The sequence below is a fragment of the Daktulosphaira vitifoliae genome, unplaced genomic scaffold (assembly GCF_025091365.1).
Source record: "Daktulosphaira vitifoliae isolate Bord-2020 unplaced genomic scaffold, ASM2509136v1 Scaffold_3, whole genome shotgun sequence".
NCBI lineage: Eukaryota > Metazoa > Arthropoda > Insecta > Hemiptera > Phylloxeridae > Daktulosphaira > Daktulosphaira vitifoliae.
This window is the reverse complement of record NW_026099574.1, coordinates 10,791,120-10,810,592: the sequence shown is the minus strand read 5'-3', so window position 1 is coordinate 10,810,592 and position 19,473 is coordinate 10,791,120. Positions and strand designations below refer to the sequence as shown.

The following is a 19,473-nucleotide window of genomic DNA, read 5'->3' as shown; positions in this document are numbered from 1 at the left end:
TTTTTTTTTTTTTTTTTTTTTTTTTTATGCAATATTGCTGTTTTTATTCAAATTATTGAATTTTTATCAAAATTTAGTTATTTTGGTATTTTATTAATTTACACTCGATTAATAAATAAGTTTATAAACTGATATAATTTTACTAAATATTCTACTGGTAGCACAATGTTATGTTATAAAAATTAAAAAAAATAATTAAATTGGTCATTTATTATTAAACTCTTGGTTTATTATTTACTTATAAAAAATTATTTCATTTAGATAAATTAAATAATCTAACTAACTCAGACAATATTGAAGTTGAAATGTACAGCTATAATTAATTCATTGATAAATATTGGTAAATAATTTATTTAATGAGTCATTACCAAAGTTTTGTACATTAAAATGATTTTTTTAAATATTTTGAATAAAATTTTACAGTACTGATCTTATCCAAAAACAAAATAGTCTTCTGGAGAGTAACCCTTCTGAATAATTAATCTATAAAAAATTATTTATTAGAATTAAAATATTAATTTCATAAAATTTATTTACTTTTCGCATAATTGGTTGAATCCAGAAGGACCACATATGCAAATACCATTGTTATCTTCACTATTTTTTGTTACTTCTGGAACATATTTATCAATAATTAGTTCATCAATACGATTGTTATGCACATTTCCTAGACTTTCATCATTTGTAACCATATAATGAACTGCAAACCTGTTAAAAATTAAAATTCAGTAGTTAACATATTAAATATTATAATAGTTTTTTAAATAATTTTTTAATGTAGGTTTATTGAAGCCATTACAAAATCAGAATAAATTTAGATATTTATGACTCATTTAGTTATATTTTGATTCAAATCTAAATATATATATTGAAATAATTATATTAAATATGGAAGAATATGAATATTTAAAAGAAAGACAGGTATTAACCACATCATTTTATTAGTTGTTTTCTAGATCAATCCAAGTGTAAACAATAGTATCTCAGTGAACATTAAAACTTAAAACAAAATATCTATTAATTTTATCTTTTTTTTTTTTACTTCCCAAATGTCATTTTGAGATCAAGCCATTTTTTCTAAAACTAATGAGTTTAAAAATAATGATTTAAATAATTAACAGTAATTTTTTTAATTTAGAATACATACAATCAAAAGAAAGTGTAATTAATCATGTTACAATCAATTTGCAGCTTTCTTTTATTTTAAAATCCTATTTGTCAAAATTAAGTAAAAATTGTTTAAAAATATTTTATCTATTTTCAGTTTTTTTTTAAGTTGAAATATGAATTCAGTTTGGATTTTAGGAATAGTAAAATTTTTAAATATAATTAAGTTGTAAGGAATTTCTGTTTTTGCATTTATGATTTTTAATGCACATTTAAAATTTTATTAACTCTTAACTAATATGAATTCAATGAGGTTATGATTATTATTAATATTCATTAGATTGTGATTTTTAAATTACCAGTATAATATATACCTTTGTAAATAATTGGCACACAATTTATCTAAGTGATCTTTCCAAATGATACATTTTTTTGTTTTGTTCCAATAAAGTAAAGTTACATTATACCTATAATTTTACAATAAATTATTAGAATTATTACTAATAAATGGGACTAATATTATATTACACTTTTATTGAGGAATGCAAAGCATTCCAAATAATTGGTACCATTGGTGTTAAACCTGTTCCAGCTGCTAGCATTATAATACTTTTTTTTGATGTCCAAAATTTAAATAAACCTTGTGGTTTACTAACTTCAATATTATCACCAGGATGTAAAGAATATAAATATTGACTAAGTTTTCCATGAGTATATGTTTTTACTAAGAAGCATATTTTGTCTTCTAAAATTTGTCCATATTTACTAGTTTCAACAAGAGGCCAAACAGGTGTATATGGTCGAGATACATCATTACCTACTTAATATTAATAACTTTAATAATAATATTTAGATAATTAACAAAATTTAAGACATAACCATTTAAATTAGCTTTAATATAAACATGTTGTCCAGGATATACATGATTATATACATTTTCTTCATATTTGAATAATAAAAAGTTTACATTATGGGTAACTTCATATATTTCACTTAATGTACATTTCCAGTAATTAATTTGATAATATTTAGCAACTGATATACTACCAAATGTGGGCCAAAGGGCTAAATTTTTTTTAAACAGTTTTATCTGAACTTTTCCAGTTTCGGCTACAACTTTAACATTGAAAGGCCATTTAATATTACTATGAAGTTTTACACATCTAGTAATTCCATTGAGAGTACAATCAAATTCACTTAGACTTTTTAATTTCATAGATACCTATAAAATTTATATTAATTAATGATTTCACTAGTTGAATTAATTGGTATAACAAATTAATGAACCACAATGAGTCTTACAATTATTTAATTTAAGTAAATGAAATATAAAAGTTAGTGAAAATATTTAATTTTATAGGATCTCAATGCAATAGGAACACATTAATTAAATAGATATAAAAAATTAATCAATTAATTTTAATAATTTGAAAAATGAGTATTTCCACAGTAGCAAAGAATATTTCACAATGATATTTAGTTTTGTCTAATTATGAAGCATTCAATCAAACAAAATAAAAGAGGTTACTAGATAGAACTATTAGTTAAAATAAGATAGTAATCTGAATGAATAATTTCAATAAACTGAAATTATTCATCTTTTACAACTTTACACTTATGTTAACTACAAGTTCAAGATTACTTATAGAATTTAAAAAAAATTAAGTATTACAGCAAATAATTATTTTATGAATAATTACTTCAGGATAAGGTGTTTTTGTGTAAAACACAAAACACAAAAAATTAAGTTGCTGAAACCAATCAATTTTTAAATCATCTTCTATTGCTGATTTTAACACTTCTGGTAGTTTATATATTTCTTCATTCACTAAACGACCAATAATGCATTTTTGAAGAATCGATTCATAGTTCACCCAAGCATGTATCTATTTTTCATAATCTTATTTTTTTTTTTTTAAGTTAACACTACTACTTGGTCAAATTGGGAATCATAAATTTTCCTTACCTCTGAAAATAGTTTAGTAGCATCTGTACCAATACCTCGTACTAATTCATCTACACCACCTGGATGAAAGTCCATATAATGAGTTACATTATATACTGTACCTCTTATTGCTAACCAAGCATCATTTTTTTTATTATGTTTAGCTAACTCTGATCTTGAAACAGATATTAATTTACCCCCAACTCCGCTTAAATCATTTCCTGAGTTACCCAAGCGAATCCAATCCATTAAAGAATGACCTGGTGCTAAAGCAACTTTATTTCTATTTGTTCCTAGAAAAAAAGCATTAATATTAATGTAATACAAGTTATGATATATTTAAAGAATACTAAGTGTTAGTAAATGAACGAGTTAAATAAAATATAAAAAGTAATTATGTAATACAATATAATAGTTTAGTAATTACTAACCAGTGGCCATGTTAAATTTTTTTAAATTAAAGAGTCAACAACAGTAAACAATACATTATATCATAATTCAAGAATTATATTCTTGAACATATCTTAACTGAATAGTTTACTAATCAAATTGAACATTTAACTATATTTGGAAAATTAGATAGTAAAAATAAATAATTTGTTTAACCAATAATCTATAATAAATACTTTTCACGAAAAATTATACAAAATCAAATAATAAATCTTTTTACTCGGAATATATTAGTTCAAATGTTTTTATCTTTATGTTATCATAACAATTACACATTGGCAGACTGTTCAAAATAGTATCATAGATTATATACACATAGACAGACCACACCATACATCATTTTGGCAATTCAATTTTTATCATGAATGGACGCAAGGAAACGATGCACTAAACGCAGACGATTATACAGAAAAATTATTTTGTCGTTACGAGTTGAAAAATCTTTATGATAAAAATTATCATGGGGGCTGTGTCCCAGTACCACAGAGTTTTTATACTTGTATTTGTATTACTATATCAAGATATATAATAATCACATCTAGTCTATCTAGTCATAGTCCATAATAATAAAATATATTATTATGGACTATTAGATGTGCATACATGGCTTTCTTCATAAAAATCCGTTTCAAATATTTAATTTATTTTAAAATAGTATTCCGTTAAATTTACCTGCGTATAAATAATAATCAAATATTAAAGTTTAATTAACCAGATTTGAATTTTTAATAATTTTTTTTAATTAATTATGCTCAATAACTTTTAAATTGAAATATATATAAAATTCCAAAATATCAAATATGTCAATGGAGGATTTAAAGTGCTTAAAATAACTTTTTTTTAGCTGTAATTCAATTAAAAGTTCTCTAATAAAGAATTTTTCTGATGTTATTGATTTCATTATTTCGAATCAAGTATTACTAATAGGCATTTATTATGCCGTATTAAAAAATAATAATCTGCTTACAATTCATGTTCATTTATATAAAACATTATTTTATTGCATAATTTACACATTTTTTTTTAATACTGCATAATTCCTTTTTCTAATCAATTTGAGATGTACATACATTTTACAATTACGAGGAATAATATTTTTTAATATAATTCTGTGAATTCATTTGATCCTTAAAAATTAACATGATTAAAAAAAAATTAGACTAAAACAATTATACTATAATCCACGTACGATATATTGTCGCCAGGATTGTTTGGAACTGTGTTAAAAACAGGATACATTAGCGATGTTTAGATCTTATTGCAACAAGAATTATTATCTATATTGTAATTCTGTGTTGTTTTTATACAAAAATACCAAACTAAATAAAAAATCTTAAATACTTCAGAATCACTATTCATATTTTCACTAGAGCTCTGAAGATGAGTTCAGAGCTTATATCCTCATTACAAAGATATAAGTGTGTTTTTTTAATTGTGGTAAAAACAAAAAGAAAACCTAGATCTCAGATTCCGCAAAATTATTATACAAAAAAAAATTATTTTTTTGCGTTCATTTTTAAAAAAGTTATGGCAGTTTCAAGAAAAAAGTTTAAACGAAGTCGAAATTAACCGATTTAAAAAATTAATTTTTTTTTGGAATTTTCCTTAATTTAAAAGAGACAAGAGAATTTTTTTCAATTTTTAAAGGAAATGTCATCAACTAGATATAATTTGTGATCTATGACATATTTTTAAAAAAAATCGGTTTAATCAGAAATTTGCGCTAGCAGTGTCAGCCGTACAACGATAGTCGGGGCTATTACTTGAATATCAACAAGCTGGATAATTATTATTAAATATTTAATATTTCTAGAGAGGGTATATAGAGCGCTATATTTCAGGTATAAATTAACAAAAAATCGGTAGCCAATTGTCTGATTGCCGTAGTCTATCTATGTGTATTTAATCTATGATATTATGTTTACCACAAGAGAGTTTACTGATAAAGTAATATTTGTCACGATTGAAACATAATACTTACATAATTTTTGACCTATTTAAGTTAAGGGTTCTTACACTGCTCAGTCAATATTTTACTCATCAATTTAATTACTTTTTCATTTGTTGTGAACTAATATTACACAAAACATTTTTGTNCATTTGTCACGATTGAAACATAATACTTACATAATTTTTGACCTATTTAAGTTAAGGGTTCTACACTGCTCAGTCAATATTTTACTCATCAATTTAATTACTTTTTCATTTGTTGTGAACTAATATTACACAAAACATTTTTGTGAGTGGTGATCATGGACAGTACTGCCTCTCTCAATTATATTTTAAAAGTCTAAATTAATTATTTACGCCACGAGGAATCTTTATTTTACTCCCTCCCATGATTCCCAGGACCTTTGACACATAGATTATATGAGGCGCTCAAGAACCAAGATGATCTACCACTTTTGTTAAAAAAAATATTTATCACTTAATTAATTCAACCATGCTATTATTATCAACTTGAAAAATGTGGGGTTAATCGGCTTTTTTTTTAAACTTCCTTTGTAGTAGTAATAGTAATTTAATAAATTAACATTAGAATGAGTTGGAAATTACTCTTTTTCAAAATTATATTAATTTACAAATGTGTATTTCACACCTTAATCATTTGATGTGACTCAGTGGTCTAAGTTTTTAAAATTGTTGTTTTAAATATATATTCAACATATGATAATTTGGAATTATGAATACTATTACTTTTAATAAATTAAAATGATGTATAATTTATCTTAACGAGGATATCTTACACCTGTGCATAGATGCAATAAGGAAATAGCAACCTTAGTTGAAGACTTATGTTCTTCTCGAAATAAGTTAGAGTACTAAATATGAATTGTTATATAAAATATTTTAAGTGTTCTGTACCTGCTCTGATAAAGTACATTACAAGAATTTTATTTTAATTTGATTTTAAAGAGCGTAGATTTTTTAGTTAATTTAGTTTATAACTAAAAAAAAAACACTTTCAAAGTGATATATTGCTACGTTCAAAAATTGATCTTTAGTATATGTAAAGCTTCAGGGTTGAAAATTATTTTTATCTTAAAGAATATGAGAATCATGGTTGTGCACTATTGTGATTTTAACGTCAAGGCTTAACGCCACGAGTTAAACAACTCAACATGTGATAAAATATTAAATTCTATGCAGAAATTTACGCGGGAAAGCATTCAATAGTTGCGTTGGCTAAACTGAATGTTGTAGCCGTCAACTGTTGTCATCGGCCATCTTTAAGTGCAGAGTACACTGGGCAATTTACAGTTTTACTAGTCTATAGAAGTGAGTTCTTCCCCGAAACGATTGTCGTGCGACTGCGCACCTCTATCTTCCGTTTTTGTTTGCTCCCAGACTGCCGTCAATCGCACGACTGTGTAATAAGTAAAAATAATAATGTAAAACATAATAAAGAAATTAATATGTGCTTTCGAGGATAGAATGTTCTTCAATCGGTCTAAAAAAGTCGATTTTCAGTGATTAAGAGTTATAATACTTGAGAGTATTTATCGCGATTTTGTTTTATTAAGTATTTTATTGAAAACAGCGATGTTAAGTTTCGATGACGAACGATTGGCTGTGTAAAGAACGACGGATAGCGGTGATGCGTCCTGTTGCCGCCATCGTAACTATTGTTGATCTACTTGTACATTTTTAATTTTGATCTGTTAAACGTTGTTAAACGAATTTAAATATTTTTCGGGTTGTTGTTTTGTCTGTTATTTGCCGCTATTGCAATTTTGTTGTGGATATAATGTTGACAGTTGTTTTCGTGGATAACATACTGCGTATTATTAATTAATAAATATTGCCGGTGAGTACTTGAAATATTAATTTATGTAAACAATCTATGAAAGATCTTATGTATAATTGATAAAATTTAATTGAATCATTAGTAGATAGTTAATCCCAGAGAGCTGTTTTTTCTATGTTACTACATAAAAGTAAATGTTTATAAAATTCGACTAAATGTGTCTAAACTGATAAGTTTTTATTTATTTTAGCAATATATTTAAATTCGATTTTAATAAGACTTGTTTTCAAAAAATAATTAATAAAGTGAGATTAAGTTAGAATATACTTTTTTTATTCCTTTAAATTAAAATAACCTTTTATTATCATTATGAAAATAAAACTTAGAATTATTTTTTAATATATTTTATTATTTAGAATTAGAGTTTATAGGGTTTTTTATGTTTCATTACATATTACCAGTATATTTGCCAGAGATTGATATGATTTAACCTTGAATTTTTAAAAAGTTATCTAACTTATTATGTGTTTAGACTATGTAAGGTAAGGTTTGGGGCTAACCCTCTTTTACAAATTTCTCTCGTAAATAATCATCATATTTAGGTCATTAATTAATGATAAGACACTAATTTTATTAGAAATTATTGAACATTTTGAGTTTTTGTACAAAGAAAAATTATGATTCAATAAATTCTATGGTATTATATAGTAAAATAATTTTTTTTTCACCCCTCTGGGCATATAAACCATGAACTTAAATTTTCTTTAATTTGAACCCCTATTTTTATGTTGATAATAGAAAAAAATTATTAATAATTTTGTTTTTATATTTTTTTTATCAAATCAACTGTTCATGTGTTAAAACATTTTGTAATATTTTTTAATAATATAAGTTTATACTTAATAAAAATACAATCTCAATGATTTTATAGATTGAAATATATAATATATAGATATATCTAATATATAATAATATCTATAATATAGAATGTGATTTCATTTTTTTAGTTAAAATGAGAGAATCTGCAAAAGAAAAAGAAAATACTATTGTTAGTTTTTCCCAGTGGCAAAAATGGGTGTTGGATGCAGTAAACAAGATCCGTGGACAGAAGCAACGCCCATCCTTGGAACGTATCATCAATGCGATACGTCAACATCACCGTTTTCCTGTAGATGACATAGAAACACAAGTAGAACGATGTGTTGAAAGTGGTGCAGTTTTAAAAGTATTCAATAAAGGCCAAAATACTTATATGAACCCTAGGGGTACCACAAATCGCAAACTGATTATTAACTCTGATACAGATTTAACTAAGATAGTTGTCAAAGTTGTTGGTCAATTAGATGAAGAAGGATCATCTTATAAAAATATTGATCGATATATACATCATGCATATGCCATAGAACTAAAAAATCAAGATTTTGATTTAGGGGCATTACTGAAGACAACTTTGAATAAAGCGGTGGATAAGGGTTTATTAGTATTAGATGGTAAACTATATAGATTACCAGTTAGCCCTGATTCTACAACTACGATTGGAGCTCCTATATCTAAGTATGGATCATTAAGGAAAAGCCGTTTATCTAAATTGGATACTAGCGAAATTGAATCACCTGTATCTCTTCGTAAAGCAGGAAGAAGAAAAAAGAAAACATCTGTTTGTGATACTAGCTCACTTACAGATCATGAAACAAGTGACAAAGATACTTTAAAAGTATAAAAAATAAATTTTTAACTCTGATAATTGTTTTGAAATAAATAAATTAAATTTTTTAGGCTTCTGGTCAAATGGTTTGTGCAGACTGTTTAGGAACATCTTTGAGAAATCAATGTGGTGAAGCTGAAGAACTTAAGCAATGTCGTGGAGGATGTGGTGTTTCATTACATCCTTCGTGTTTGGCTCTTAAAGGTACAGGACCTTTAACTGCATTGCTTGCTCGAGGTTCTCGGTGGTTTTGTCAAGACTGTAGAGCATGTTCAGCCATACCTAAGTGTTCAGTTACTGAACAGGTAAATTTTAAATTAAATTGTCAATTTTTATTTCTCTAAATTTTTGTGATAAATTTTATTTTTAGATATTTTTATTAAACTGTGATACATGTGATAGAGGTTATCATATGCAATGTTTGCAACCCTCAGCTGATGATAAGCCAAAATCTGCTTGGAGATGTTCTTTTTGCCTTGATCATCATGATATAACTAAAATTTCAATTGAAGAACCTGTCTCAGTAAAAAGAGGAAGAAAAAGATCTAGTCTAAAAATACAAAGGTAAAAATAATATTTAGGAATGTTTTTATTTTAGATCTACTTTTTCCTATATTTTTGTGTTAAATTCTAGTAATGTTGTTAGGTTTTCTTTTTAATAATTTTCTTTAAAAAAAAGGGAACTCATAAAAATAAGGATAATAGTTAAATTAAGTATCTTGTTTTATTTGATTTATCATTTAAAAATTTGTTAAAAAACATGGAATCAAATTAAAATTAAGACTTCTTCAGTCTAAGTAAACACTGTTTTATTTGACTTTTTATCAATAAAATTTAATTACCTAAACTAAGAAAAAATCTTATTTCAATTATTATTATTATTGCATCTTTTTAGATCAAGTAGAGGACAGAATCATTATCAAAAGATGCAAGATCGTCGTCATGGAATATCATCTGCTTCAAGTTCAATGCATCAACGAGATGTCACGGAAGACGGTAATGTCTCCTCTCCTGACTCCTCGGCTCCCCCCTCTCCCGTTCCGAGTAGTGGCAGTATGCGGCGGGACACTGCTATCTCTAAAGAGAAAGCTAAATTCTTTAGGCAAAGTGCTGCGTTTAATGCGCGAGGTGTGAACGGGAGAGGATTTGGTGTGCCGAAAGTCAATAAACCTACGAACAAGCGCTTTAGCTCAAGCAGTAGTAATACCTCTAGTAGCTCAAGTACGAGTTCTAGAAGCCGCAGCAATAGTAGTTCTAGTAGCTCGAGTAGTAGCTCTAGCAATAGCAGTAATAGCTCTAGCAGCAGTAGTAGTAGCAGCAGCAGTGCGCATGCTTGTTCTCTTTCTGTGCGTCCAAGTCGGCCCATATTTCCTCTCCCAAAAAGTCTCGCCGCTAGGGATGCCAAAATCATTGAATTTCATTCAAATATTTCTATTAAGGGTTCTTCAACTTCTGATTCTATCCATTTCAATAAAATAAATAAGAGTAATATTAAAAAAGAAAAAAATAAACTTTTGAATAAACCAATCAAAGAAAGCAAAAATAAAATCAATAATAACAATTCTAATTCCTTATCTAAAGTTCTTTTAAGAGCACCCAAATTAATTGCTAATGTTAACTCATCTCAACCTAAAATATTTCCATTGCTGCATTCCAAATCTAACAACTCCGAAGAACCTCTTTCTTTGTTTAAAAAACTGCTGACAGATACTTCAAATGAACCTTGGGGGTTTGCTGCTTTAATTGCAAATGCTCCTATTGAAGAAAAATTAAAAGTTTCTCAAGAATTTAGTAGTAAGAAAGATAAACCAATAGCTGGTTTTGTTCAGCTAAAAGGTTTATTTGATGGCTTAAGTCATTTTTATTCAACACCATTGCCATCTCGTATAAGACCACGAACAGAAAAGGACACTAATATGCATAATAAAAACTCAGTAAAGGAAAAAAAAGCTAAAAATGTTGAAAAACAGCAATCTCCTAGTTTCTTAGTTAAGTCAGCAGTTACATCAAAATTGATGGAAGCAAGACAAATAACTGACAGGGGGGGTGATTGCAAATTAGATGAAAATGATAAGTCCTTAACAAATCCTTCTTCCGCCTTCCGTGACCGTCTATCCGTGTCGACAATACGACCAGTCACCCGTTCGGGTAAGCAAGTTCCTTAAATCCTGTTAGTAATTGCCAGCTGCATAAACATACTACCATAATTTTTAAGCGCTTGTATCGATCATAATATGAATTGCATGCTTTAAAATATTAAGTATAATGAACTGGTGAAAGAAGAGCATTTCAGTAATTACACATTGATTCATTTAATAATATTCCACTTTTAATGATTGAATTTGTATTTTGTTACAAATTAATTGGCCATAAAATTGTGTACCTAAATAAAATTAATTTCAATTACAACATAAAAATTATTAAAATATTAATATAACAGAATTTATTAAAAAATTTTTTTTTCTATAATCACAATACCATTATTCTGCTTAACATTTGTGAATGTTAAACTTGAATTTAATTAATTAAAAAAAAGTAATCAATTTACTGGCTCTTAGTCCTGATATAAAGCTAGCTTAATAAATCGTGAAATATTCTTAAAAATGAAATATGACATTACATTAAAATTTTCAGTTTTGGAAAATATGAGCTGTTTAGTAGCTTCAGATTTACCATCTGGTGTTCTGCATGAAGATGTAGAGATATTCAAAGAAACTCGTAAGAGAGCATTAAATGTAAGAGTTAACATGTATTTAAATTTCATTTAAAATATATTTACTAAGGTGATCTTCAAATAAAAAATGATTTATTATTGTCATAAATTCAATAATTTATTTAAATTTTTTTTTAGATTTTTATTTTATCCCTTAAGACTATTATACATTCAATTTATAACTATAGGGTGCCCATGAGATTTTGACCTCATTATCTAATGTAAAATTTAATAAAATTACAATTTAAGGATCACCTTAATATTTTTATTTATGTTGTTTGTAATCTAAGAAATTATATGTATTTTATACTTTTATAGAGTACAATTCAAACTTCTGAAGTGTCTGGAAGTTTAAGTCGATGCCCAGCTGCAATTCAATTTGGAAAATATGAAGTAGAAACATGGTTTTCTTCTCCATTTCCACAAGAATATGCTAGGCTTCCAAAGTTATTTCTATGCGAATTTTGTTTAAAATATACCAAAAGTAAATCTGTTTTAGAGAGACATATGCATAATTGCAACTGGAGACATCCTCCAGCTACAGAAATTTATAGGCAGGATGATCTAAGTGTTTTTGAGGTATTTATGTGTTTTAATCATAGGTTAAAAATTTATTGATGGTATAAAGGATATTTATTCAAATATTTTTCAATATATGTAGGGAAGTCATTTTGTGGGTATATATATAGATTAGTATTTGAAAACAATTTTATTGCTTAAAAATTATTTATAATTGTTGGCCTAAAACTGTGTTCATTCCAAGTTGAGTTATCTTATTGCTTTTTATCTATTTAAGTCTTTTTATCCTGATACCATCATTATGAAGTGTTCACAATGTTAACTTATTTCAAGTTGATTTTATGATAATGTTAGTTTACTATACTATAAGCTTAGTTATACTGTGAAACATATTAATTAAATAACTTTGTTTAATAATTCACCATACTTAAATAAAATTAATACTTGTAGGTTGATGGGAATGCTAACAAAATTTACTGCCAAACTTTATGTTTATTAGCAAAACTATTTTTAGATCATAAAACATTATATTATGATGTTGAACCATTTTTGTTTTATGTTCTGACTAAAAATGATGCTCTTGTAAGTATAATATATATATGTTATAGTGGTAATAAGATGTTTAGTCACAAAATTATAAAGTAAGCAAGAAAGCTTACTTTATGCAATTTATTTTCCTTTAAAAAAAATTTCTCTTAATTATGATAAAGTTTAATTTTAATTATTAATCATTTATATTTTTAATAAATAAAAAGTAATAATTTTACAATATAATTTGATAGTAAATAATATATTTTATTTTACTTTTAGGGTTGCCATTTAGTAGGTTATTTTTCCAAAGAAAAGCATTGTCAACAAAAATACAATGTATCTTGTATTTTAACAATGCCTCAATATCAAAGACAAGGCTTTGGACGATTTCTCATTGAATTCAGTAATTTTATTATTATTATTTTTTTTAAATTAAATAAAGCTGAGAAATAGTTTTTGAAGTTCAAGTTTTTATTAGGTTATTTACTTTCACGAATTGAAGGCCAGCCTGGTACACCTGAAAAACCATTGTCTGATCTTGGTCAAGTATCATATCATGCTTATTGGAGATCTGTTATTTTAGAATACTTAAATGATCATCGTGATATTTTAACTATTTCTATTAGTGATATAAGTAAAAAAACAGGTAATATTTAGGAATAATAATGATATTATAATTAATGTATATTAGTAAAAAAAATTATGCTTTAATTTATCGTGGTTGTTATAATCTATTTTTTTAGTAAAAATGGGTAATACATAACAAATCAAGTTAATTTAATTTATCTTTATTACAATTGAATAATTTATAATATGTATTTTTTTAAATGATAGGTTTAATGAGACATGATATTACATATACATTGCAATCATTAAATATGGCTATAGAAGAAAATGATAAATTAGCTTTATGTGTGAATTGGGAATTGGTAGATAATCACATTAAAAAAAAGCATGCTTCTAAACATATTACAATTGATCCTGATTGCTTAAGGTGGACTCCTTTAATGACTGCTGCTAATAATTTAGTATCACCAGAAATTAAGGTAATTTTTAATTATTAATTGTATAATAAATAACTAATTGCTATATTTAATTAAAGGATTCTTTACAAGATCTTGATGAACTTCCTATTAAAATCGAAGTTGTTAAAAGTCCACTTATTAAGAAGAAGCGTATTACTAGAAGAATGCCCATGATAAAAAAGCGGAAAAGAGTAGACAAAAAACGTAGAAAAGCCTTAATTGATGAGAAAAAATCTAAACTTATTCAATGTAATGATGATTTAACTGATGTTAATTCATCAAATATTTTAGTAAGAAATTTATCTGAAGATATTCTGGAAAAAGTAAAACCAGAAACTGAAACATTAGAAGAAATACAAGATATGTTAGTTAATGAATCTGAAAAAAAACATTTTAGTAATAACAAAGAAATTACAAAAAATTTGGACAAAAATAAAAAATCTTCAAAGCAAAGGTATTTATATTTATTAAAAAGATAAAAGAGAATACTCTAAGTGTTTTAGCATGTTATTCGATTAATATTCATTTTATTTTGAATGAATACTTAATTTTTTTACTTTGAATCTTAAGCTATTCGACAATTTTTTTGAAATATAAGGCAATTGATTTATCATTGAACATTAAAATTTCCTAAAATAATAATTCTGAGATTTTTTTTTTTATTTTGTTTATTATTATGATGTATATCTCAATTTATAAACTATTAAATATTTTTTAGTTACATCTCTTATCCTTTATAGAGTATTATTTAACTAGCTCATATGTTAAAAAATGATTCAATTAATATTAATTAAAGGCAATGGATGATCAATAAAAACCCATATTAAGAAATTATTAATGGAAATCGAATGGTGGGTACTAATGAATATAATATAATACTGTTTGTTTAATCCAACAATGCTAAATGCAAATTTTATAAAAGTTTAAAATATTAAAAATTGTTAAACTTCAAGATTTTTTGTACTCATTTTGATCATAAAATTAATGGAATCTCTTGGTGCTGTTAAGCCTATTAAAGTCCTAATTTTTAAAATTTCCAAAATTAATTTATCTAATAATTTTGTTTAGTTTAATGTCAAATTTCCTCAAGCAAGATTCTACTGAGAAAAAATTACAACCACTTAAAAAAAAAAGAAAATTAGGCCGTGGTAGATCTCGTAAAAGACCAAGATCCAAAAATCAACAGGAAGAAAGCCCAGCAGCTAAAATTGCTAAGTTTAATGATGAAGAACCCAAATCTCCAGACACGGATTATGAATCCACCGAAAAAATGGTAATATCTTAAATTGCTACTATTTAAATTATTTTATAATAATTTGCAAATTTTAGATTCATTAGATCTTTTTATTTTTAATTTTTATAATTTAAATTAAGTTATTACTATTGTGTATAATATTGTTTATTCATTAGTTGAGTTTATGTTGATATTACTACTCAACTAGCTGATTCTTTAGCATAATGAACTTTCGTTACATCTGCCTCAAATTTTTTGTGAAATTAATTTTTTTTAATAAAATTAATTTTGATTTAATAGGTTGAGAAAGAAAATGATGACCAGCCAAATATAGATCAATTAAAATGTGAAAAAACAGAAAATGATAATGACAAAAAAGAAGATGACAGTGAAAAGAAAGATCAAGAAAGTCAGGATGATAACTATACTAAAAGTGGTGTTAAAGAACCTATAAATCAATCTAATTGTTTAGAAATCTGTGGTAATAATGTTGATGAAATTAGTAAAAAAATGGAAGTGAATGAAAAGGTTGAAATTCCTGTTATATCTGATGAATCAAATAGGCCAATTACAGAAAATAGTTCAACTAATATTACTAGTGTTTTAACTAATAATACTAAAATTGTATCAACTAATAATACTGAAATTGTATCAACTAATAATACTGAAATTGTTTCAATTGTTAAGCAAATTACAGAATCTACTACTAAAGAAACCTCTTTACTGGTTGATAATAGTATAGAATCTGTACTAGAGGTTGAAAAAATTGATGTTGTGAAATGCTCAAATGAGTTATTTAATAGAACTGAAGAAATTCAGCCTATTGTTCCAGATATTAAAAAACAATTTGATAGATCATCCGAAGAATATTTATCTAGTAAAAAAGAAGTGGTCAATAATTCCATAGATGTTAATCCTTGTGAAATTAATAAATTACCTCAAAAAACTGATGGTATTCAATATTCAAATCAACCAAATACTTCTGATAATATTCTATCAAACGTTAAACAAAATTTAACTGCAGTAAATAATTATGGTGAAATTAATAATCAAAACAAAATTCATAATTTTAATGTTGAAAATTCCAAGAGCTCTAAAGAAGATAAATTGCAGACAGAAATACAGCTATATAATGATCCACCTCAGTTATGTAATAATTTTTCTAAATCTGAAACAAACCAAACTACAATATCTGAAGTATCTCCATCTTCTGATAAACATATAAATCAGTCATCTAATATAAGAGAATATTGCAAGGTATCAGATTCTCTGTTGTCAAATGTTAAACAATTTAGTGAAGCATTACCAACAAATGATATTGTACAATTGAATAATAAACAATACACAGATACTACAGTAATAAATGAGTATCAAAAGTTAGATATTTGTCCAATAGAAACAAATAAACAACTATATAACAATAAAATAGAATCTGTAGAGTATAGTAAAAATTTACAGGTGACTTCTATTTCTAATAATATATTACATGGGACATTTAAAGCAGACGATCAGTTGAAACTTAAAGCGCCTGAAAAGAATTATTCTCAGCCAATTGTTCCTGATACCATATCTGTTCCTAAATATGAAAACAGTAAACATATAAAACAATCTAAAAGGACCACTCCTCCAAAATCGTTGCCATATCGATTGCCTACAGAAGCTTCTCAATTTGATAAGTCACGACTACCTGAATATTTGCCTCCAATGGGGTTTCTAAATTTTCCAAAAATTAATAACTCGATACCTATGTCTCATAGTGATATTTCAAACATTCCAAAATCAAAAGACATGTTTAATGATAAAAAAATAGATTCTGTTAATACAAATTTGCCTAAAGATAAAGATATGATGTGCTTAACAAAACCTATTGACAATGGTATTCTGTATTCATCTGTTATGCAACAATCCCCATACTCTGACCAATCCATGATGCATCTATCTTTACATCACCATTTGGCTCATTCCACCCAATATCATCATACTTCAGCTTTACCTACAGCTCAGGTGCCACCACCCCCTGTACAGCAAACTAAATCTAGAAGTAAAAAAAGTGAACAGAGAAGAGCATCTCAACAGAATCATTCTTCTGTGCCATCATCTTCTCAACAACCAACACCCCCGTTGCCTAGTCATACTCAATCATATCACCACCATCATCAAACAGCTGCATACATGATGCCACAATCAGCATCTGCTAATCCATATCATCATCCAGTAATTCAGCATCGAATGGGTCAACAAGGATCATGTTCTACTCCAGATTTTTATTTGTCACATCCAAACCAACATGCAGCTGCCACAGCTGCTCAAATTGCATCATGTAATTTATCTAAATTACAACAAATGACTAATGGTTTAGATCATCATCGTAGACATATATCTTCCCCTGCGCCATCCCCAGCTTCATCGCCTGCTAATATGACACCTCCACCCCCATCAGGTGTATCTTCTGCAACTGCTGCACATTTATTGCAACAAACAGCAGTTTATCATAAATTATACCAACAAGCTGGACAAACTGGTCAATCGCGATCATATAGCCACCAATCGCGGGTAGCCTCAGCTTCACCCAACATGGGCCTTATGCCAATGCAGTACGGTGGACCTCCACCTTTTAATGGCTACAGGGTCACTCCTCAATCCACTCCTCCTCCTGCAGCTGCTGGATATATGAATCAATCAACTGGACAGTTGCAGTATTCTCAAGATCCTCATCAAAATGCAATGTATCCTACTTCAACATATAATGGATCATATTTGCAACCTTTGAATGGGTCTATGCATAGGTAATCATCAATTGTTATTTTTTGTTTTTAAGTTAAAAATTAAATTATTAATATTTTAGTTTCTAAAGTTGTTGACTGTCAAAACATGTAGTAATTGTTACCAGTTTTTATCTTAATAATATGAGATATTCGAGTGTTTTAAAATTATGGTCATGTATTATTTTATTATACACAGGATAATTAAAGCACTTTTTAATGTATGAAATATTTTAATTTACAATTGACACTCATTGTAACAATATTTATAATTTCAAACAGTATTTGTAGTTATTTATGGTCAGCATTATTTTAATTTAATATTATACATTTTTTTCATGACAAATTATAAGAACATGTTTTTATAATTATTGAGTTAATTGTTTTTGAACCTTCATGTTAGATAATATTGATGGTAAAATTGTAATTTACAGTTTTTATTGTACAGATTTCTTTAATTTTTGTACTTAGTAAGTATATATTGGAAACACTTGAAAGTTCAATTTCAGTTTGTTATTTATTTTTTCTACTTTGTGTATACAATTTATACATAATCACTAATTAATTTATTAAAATTATGAATAAATTTGTTAAAGGTGTTATATTATTAATAATATAATAAAAGTTATTTATATACACTGAGTATTAAATTAAAAATCATTGAAGATAATAATTATACTAATTTTATATATATAATATATATATTCTCGGTATAAGCGCTGTTTAGCCCTTAGACGATTTGTTTTTTTTATACTGACTACGAATATGCAAGAATAGTTAGAAAGTTATAGCACTTTAAAATTTGCATTAAACGTTGTTATTAGACCGCGCGCACGCTATTATTCTGCTCATTTACAAGACTTGCAAGTTAAAAAACAGTTCTACTGGTCACACCATAATGAAATAGATTTCTAATTTTGCTATTAATATTATCTCCAAAATTAATATAATATTATTTACTTTAAAATAGTGTTTTGTTCTACATTATAACGAGATATCTTATCGCTTATTAGATTGGTATTAATGGAGAAACTGCTTAATTATAGTTTTGTTCGTGAAAAGCAAAAGCCATAAGTATGTAATGCCATCATATATAATGGCCAATATGTCATTTCATGTGTTGGATCTGACTTGTTCGGTACTGTACCTTTCAATGAAACGGGTTTAACTAGGTTGGAATTGAACTAGAATTTCTTTCCTCTGGAGATTTGGGGATGTGGCCCCTATCCCATGAGAATTTCGATGGAATTAAGTCACTGGTCACTGGAACCAACAAGCGTTTATGACCCTAAAATTAGTTCTAAATAATTTGTTTACAAAACGCACATAATGAAAAATTTAACTTGCAGACAAAGACAAGTAGAGACTTTCAAATCTACAATCTTAAATATAGATACTCTCAATTTGAGCACTTTCTTTTAATAAATCGTCGACAAAAACCTACATTCGAAAGAATATTGGAGGAGTTTTCGCGGCCTGATAACACAGTTATATGCTTTTTACTGTAACTTAAACTATTATTTTTGACTGACATTTTATTTTTGCACATTCGTTATCAGCGTAATATAAAATTTTTGGTAGTTTAACTATGTTCGTTGGATAATGGATGTAACTAGGAATTTTAACCTACAAAGGCTAAAGTCTCACCATTTTTAGAGACCCATTTAGTATCACAAAAAGTTCTAATTACGTTGAACAAAAAATGGACGTCCTTAGTTTTTTTTCAGCAAATGA

At 26.6% G+C, this 19,473-nt stretch overlaps 2 protein-coding genes across 9 annotated transcripts; one reads left to right on the top strand and one right to left on the bottom strand.

Annotated features, from left to right (window-relative positions):
* Positions 1-331: 331 nt before the first annotated feature.
* On the bottom strand, positions 332-3,935 carry LOC126901580 (cytochrome b5 reductase 4). Of its 7 annotated transcripts, none has more exons than XM_050678137.1 (8): positions 3,723-3,935; positions 3,074-3,345; positions 2,808-2,993; positions 1,987-2,329; positions 1,636-1,927; positions 1,467-1,574; positions 538-708; positions 332-483 (listed from the first exon to the last, which is right to left on the bottom strand). In XM_050678137.1, the coding sequence occupies exons 2-8, from the start codon at positions 3,299-3,301 to the stop codon at positions 432-434; spliced, it is 1,380 nt and encodes a 459-aa protein (XP_050534094.1). In that variant the 5' UTR covers positions 3,302-3,345; positions 3,723-3,935; the 3' UTR covers positions 332-431. The 7 variants fall into 7 exon arrangements, with proteins under 7 accessions (XP_050534094.1, XP_050534090.1, XP_050534092.1 ...); XM_050678133.1 differs by lacking the exon at positions 3,723-3,935 and adding an exon at positions 3,484-3,716; XM_050678135.1 differs by lacking the exon at positions 3,723-3,935 and adding an exon at positions 3,484-3,716 and having other exon boundaries at positions 1,482-1,574.
* A 2,840-nt stretch (positions 3,936-6,775) lies between these two features.
* Positions 6,776-18,377, top strand: LOC126901578 (histone acetyltransferase KAT6A). Of its 2 annotated transcripts, none has more exons than XM_050678127.1 (15): positions 6,776-7,310; positions 8,258-8,964; positions 9,027-9,260; positions 9,326-9,519; positions 9,851-11,103; positions 11,590-11,690; positions 11,987-12,247; positions 12,638-12,769; positions 12,998-13,121; positions 13,197-13,364; positions 13,553-13,764; positions 13,821-14,197; positions 14,812-15,016; positions 15,278-17,763; positions 17,823-18,377. In XM_050678127.1, the coding sequence occupies exons 2-15, from the start codon at positions 8,263-8,265 to the stop codon at positions 17,827-17,829; spliced, it is 6,456 nt and encodes a 2,151-aa protein (XP_050534084.1). In that variant the 5' UTR covers positions 6,776-7,310; positions 8,258-8,262; the 3' UTR covers positions 17,830-18,377. The 2 variants fall into 2 exon arrangements, with proteins under 2 accessions (XP_050534084.1, XP_050534085.1); XM_050678128.1 differs by having other exon boundaries at positions 6,777-7,310; positions 9,851-9,951.
* Positions 18,378-19,473: the final 1,096 nt, after the last annotated feature.

Excerpts from the sequence above, each read along its gene's own strand:
- LOC126901580 (XM_050678133.1), bottom strand. Across the intron at positions 2,330-2,807 it reads CAAAAACACCTTATCCTGAA|GTATCTATGAAATTAAAAAG; the intron begins GTAATTATTCAT and ends TAAATTTTATAG. Across the intron at positions 1,575-1,635 it reads TTGCATTCCTCAATAAAAGT|GTATAATGTAACTTTACTTT; the intron begins GTAATATAATAT and ends GTAAAATTATAG.
- LOC126901578 (XM_050678127.1), top strand. The coding sequence starts at position 8,263 with ATGAGAGAATCTGCAAAAGAAAAAGAAAATACTATTGTTAGTTTTTCC. Across the intron at positions 13,122-13,196 it reads ACGATTTCTCATTGAATTCA|GTTATTTACTTTCACGAATT; the intron begins GTAATTTTATTA and ends AGTTTTTATTAG. Across the intron at positions 13,365-13,552 it reads TGATATAAGTAAAAAAACAG|GTTTAATGAGACATGATATT; the intron begins GTAATATTTAGG and ends TTTAAATGATAG.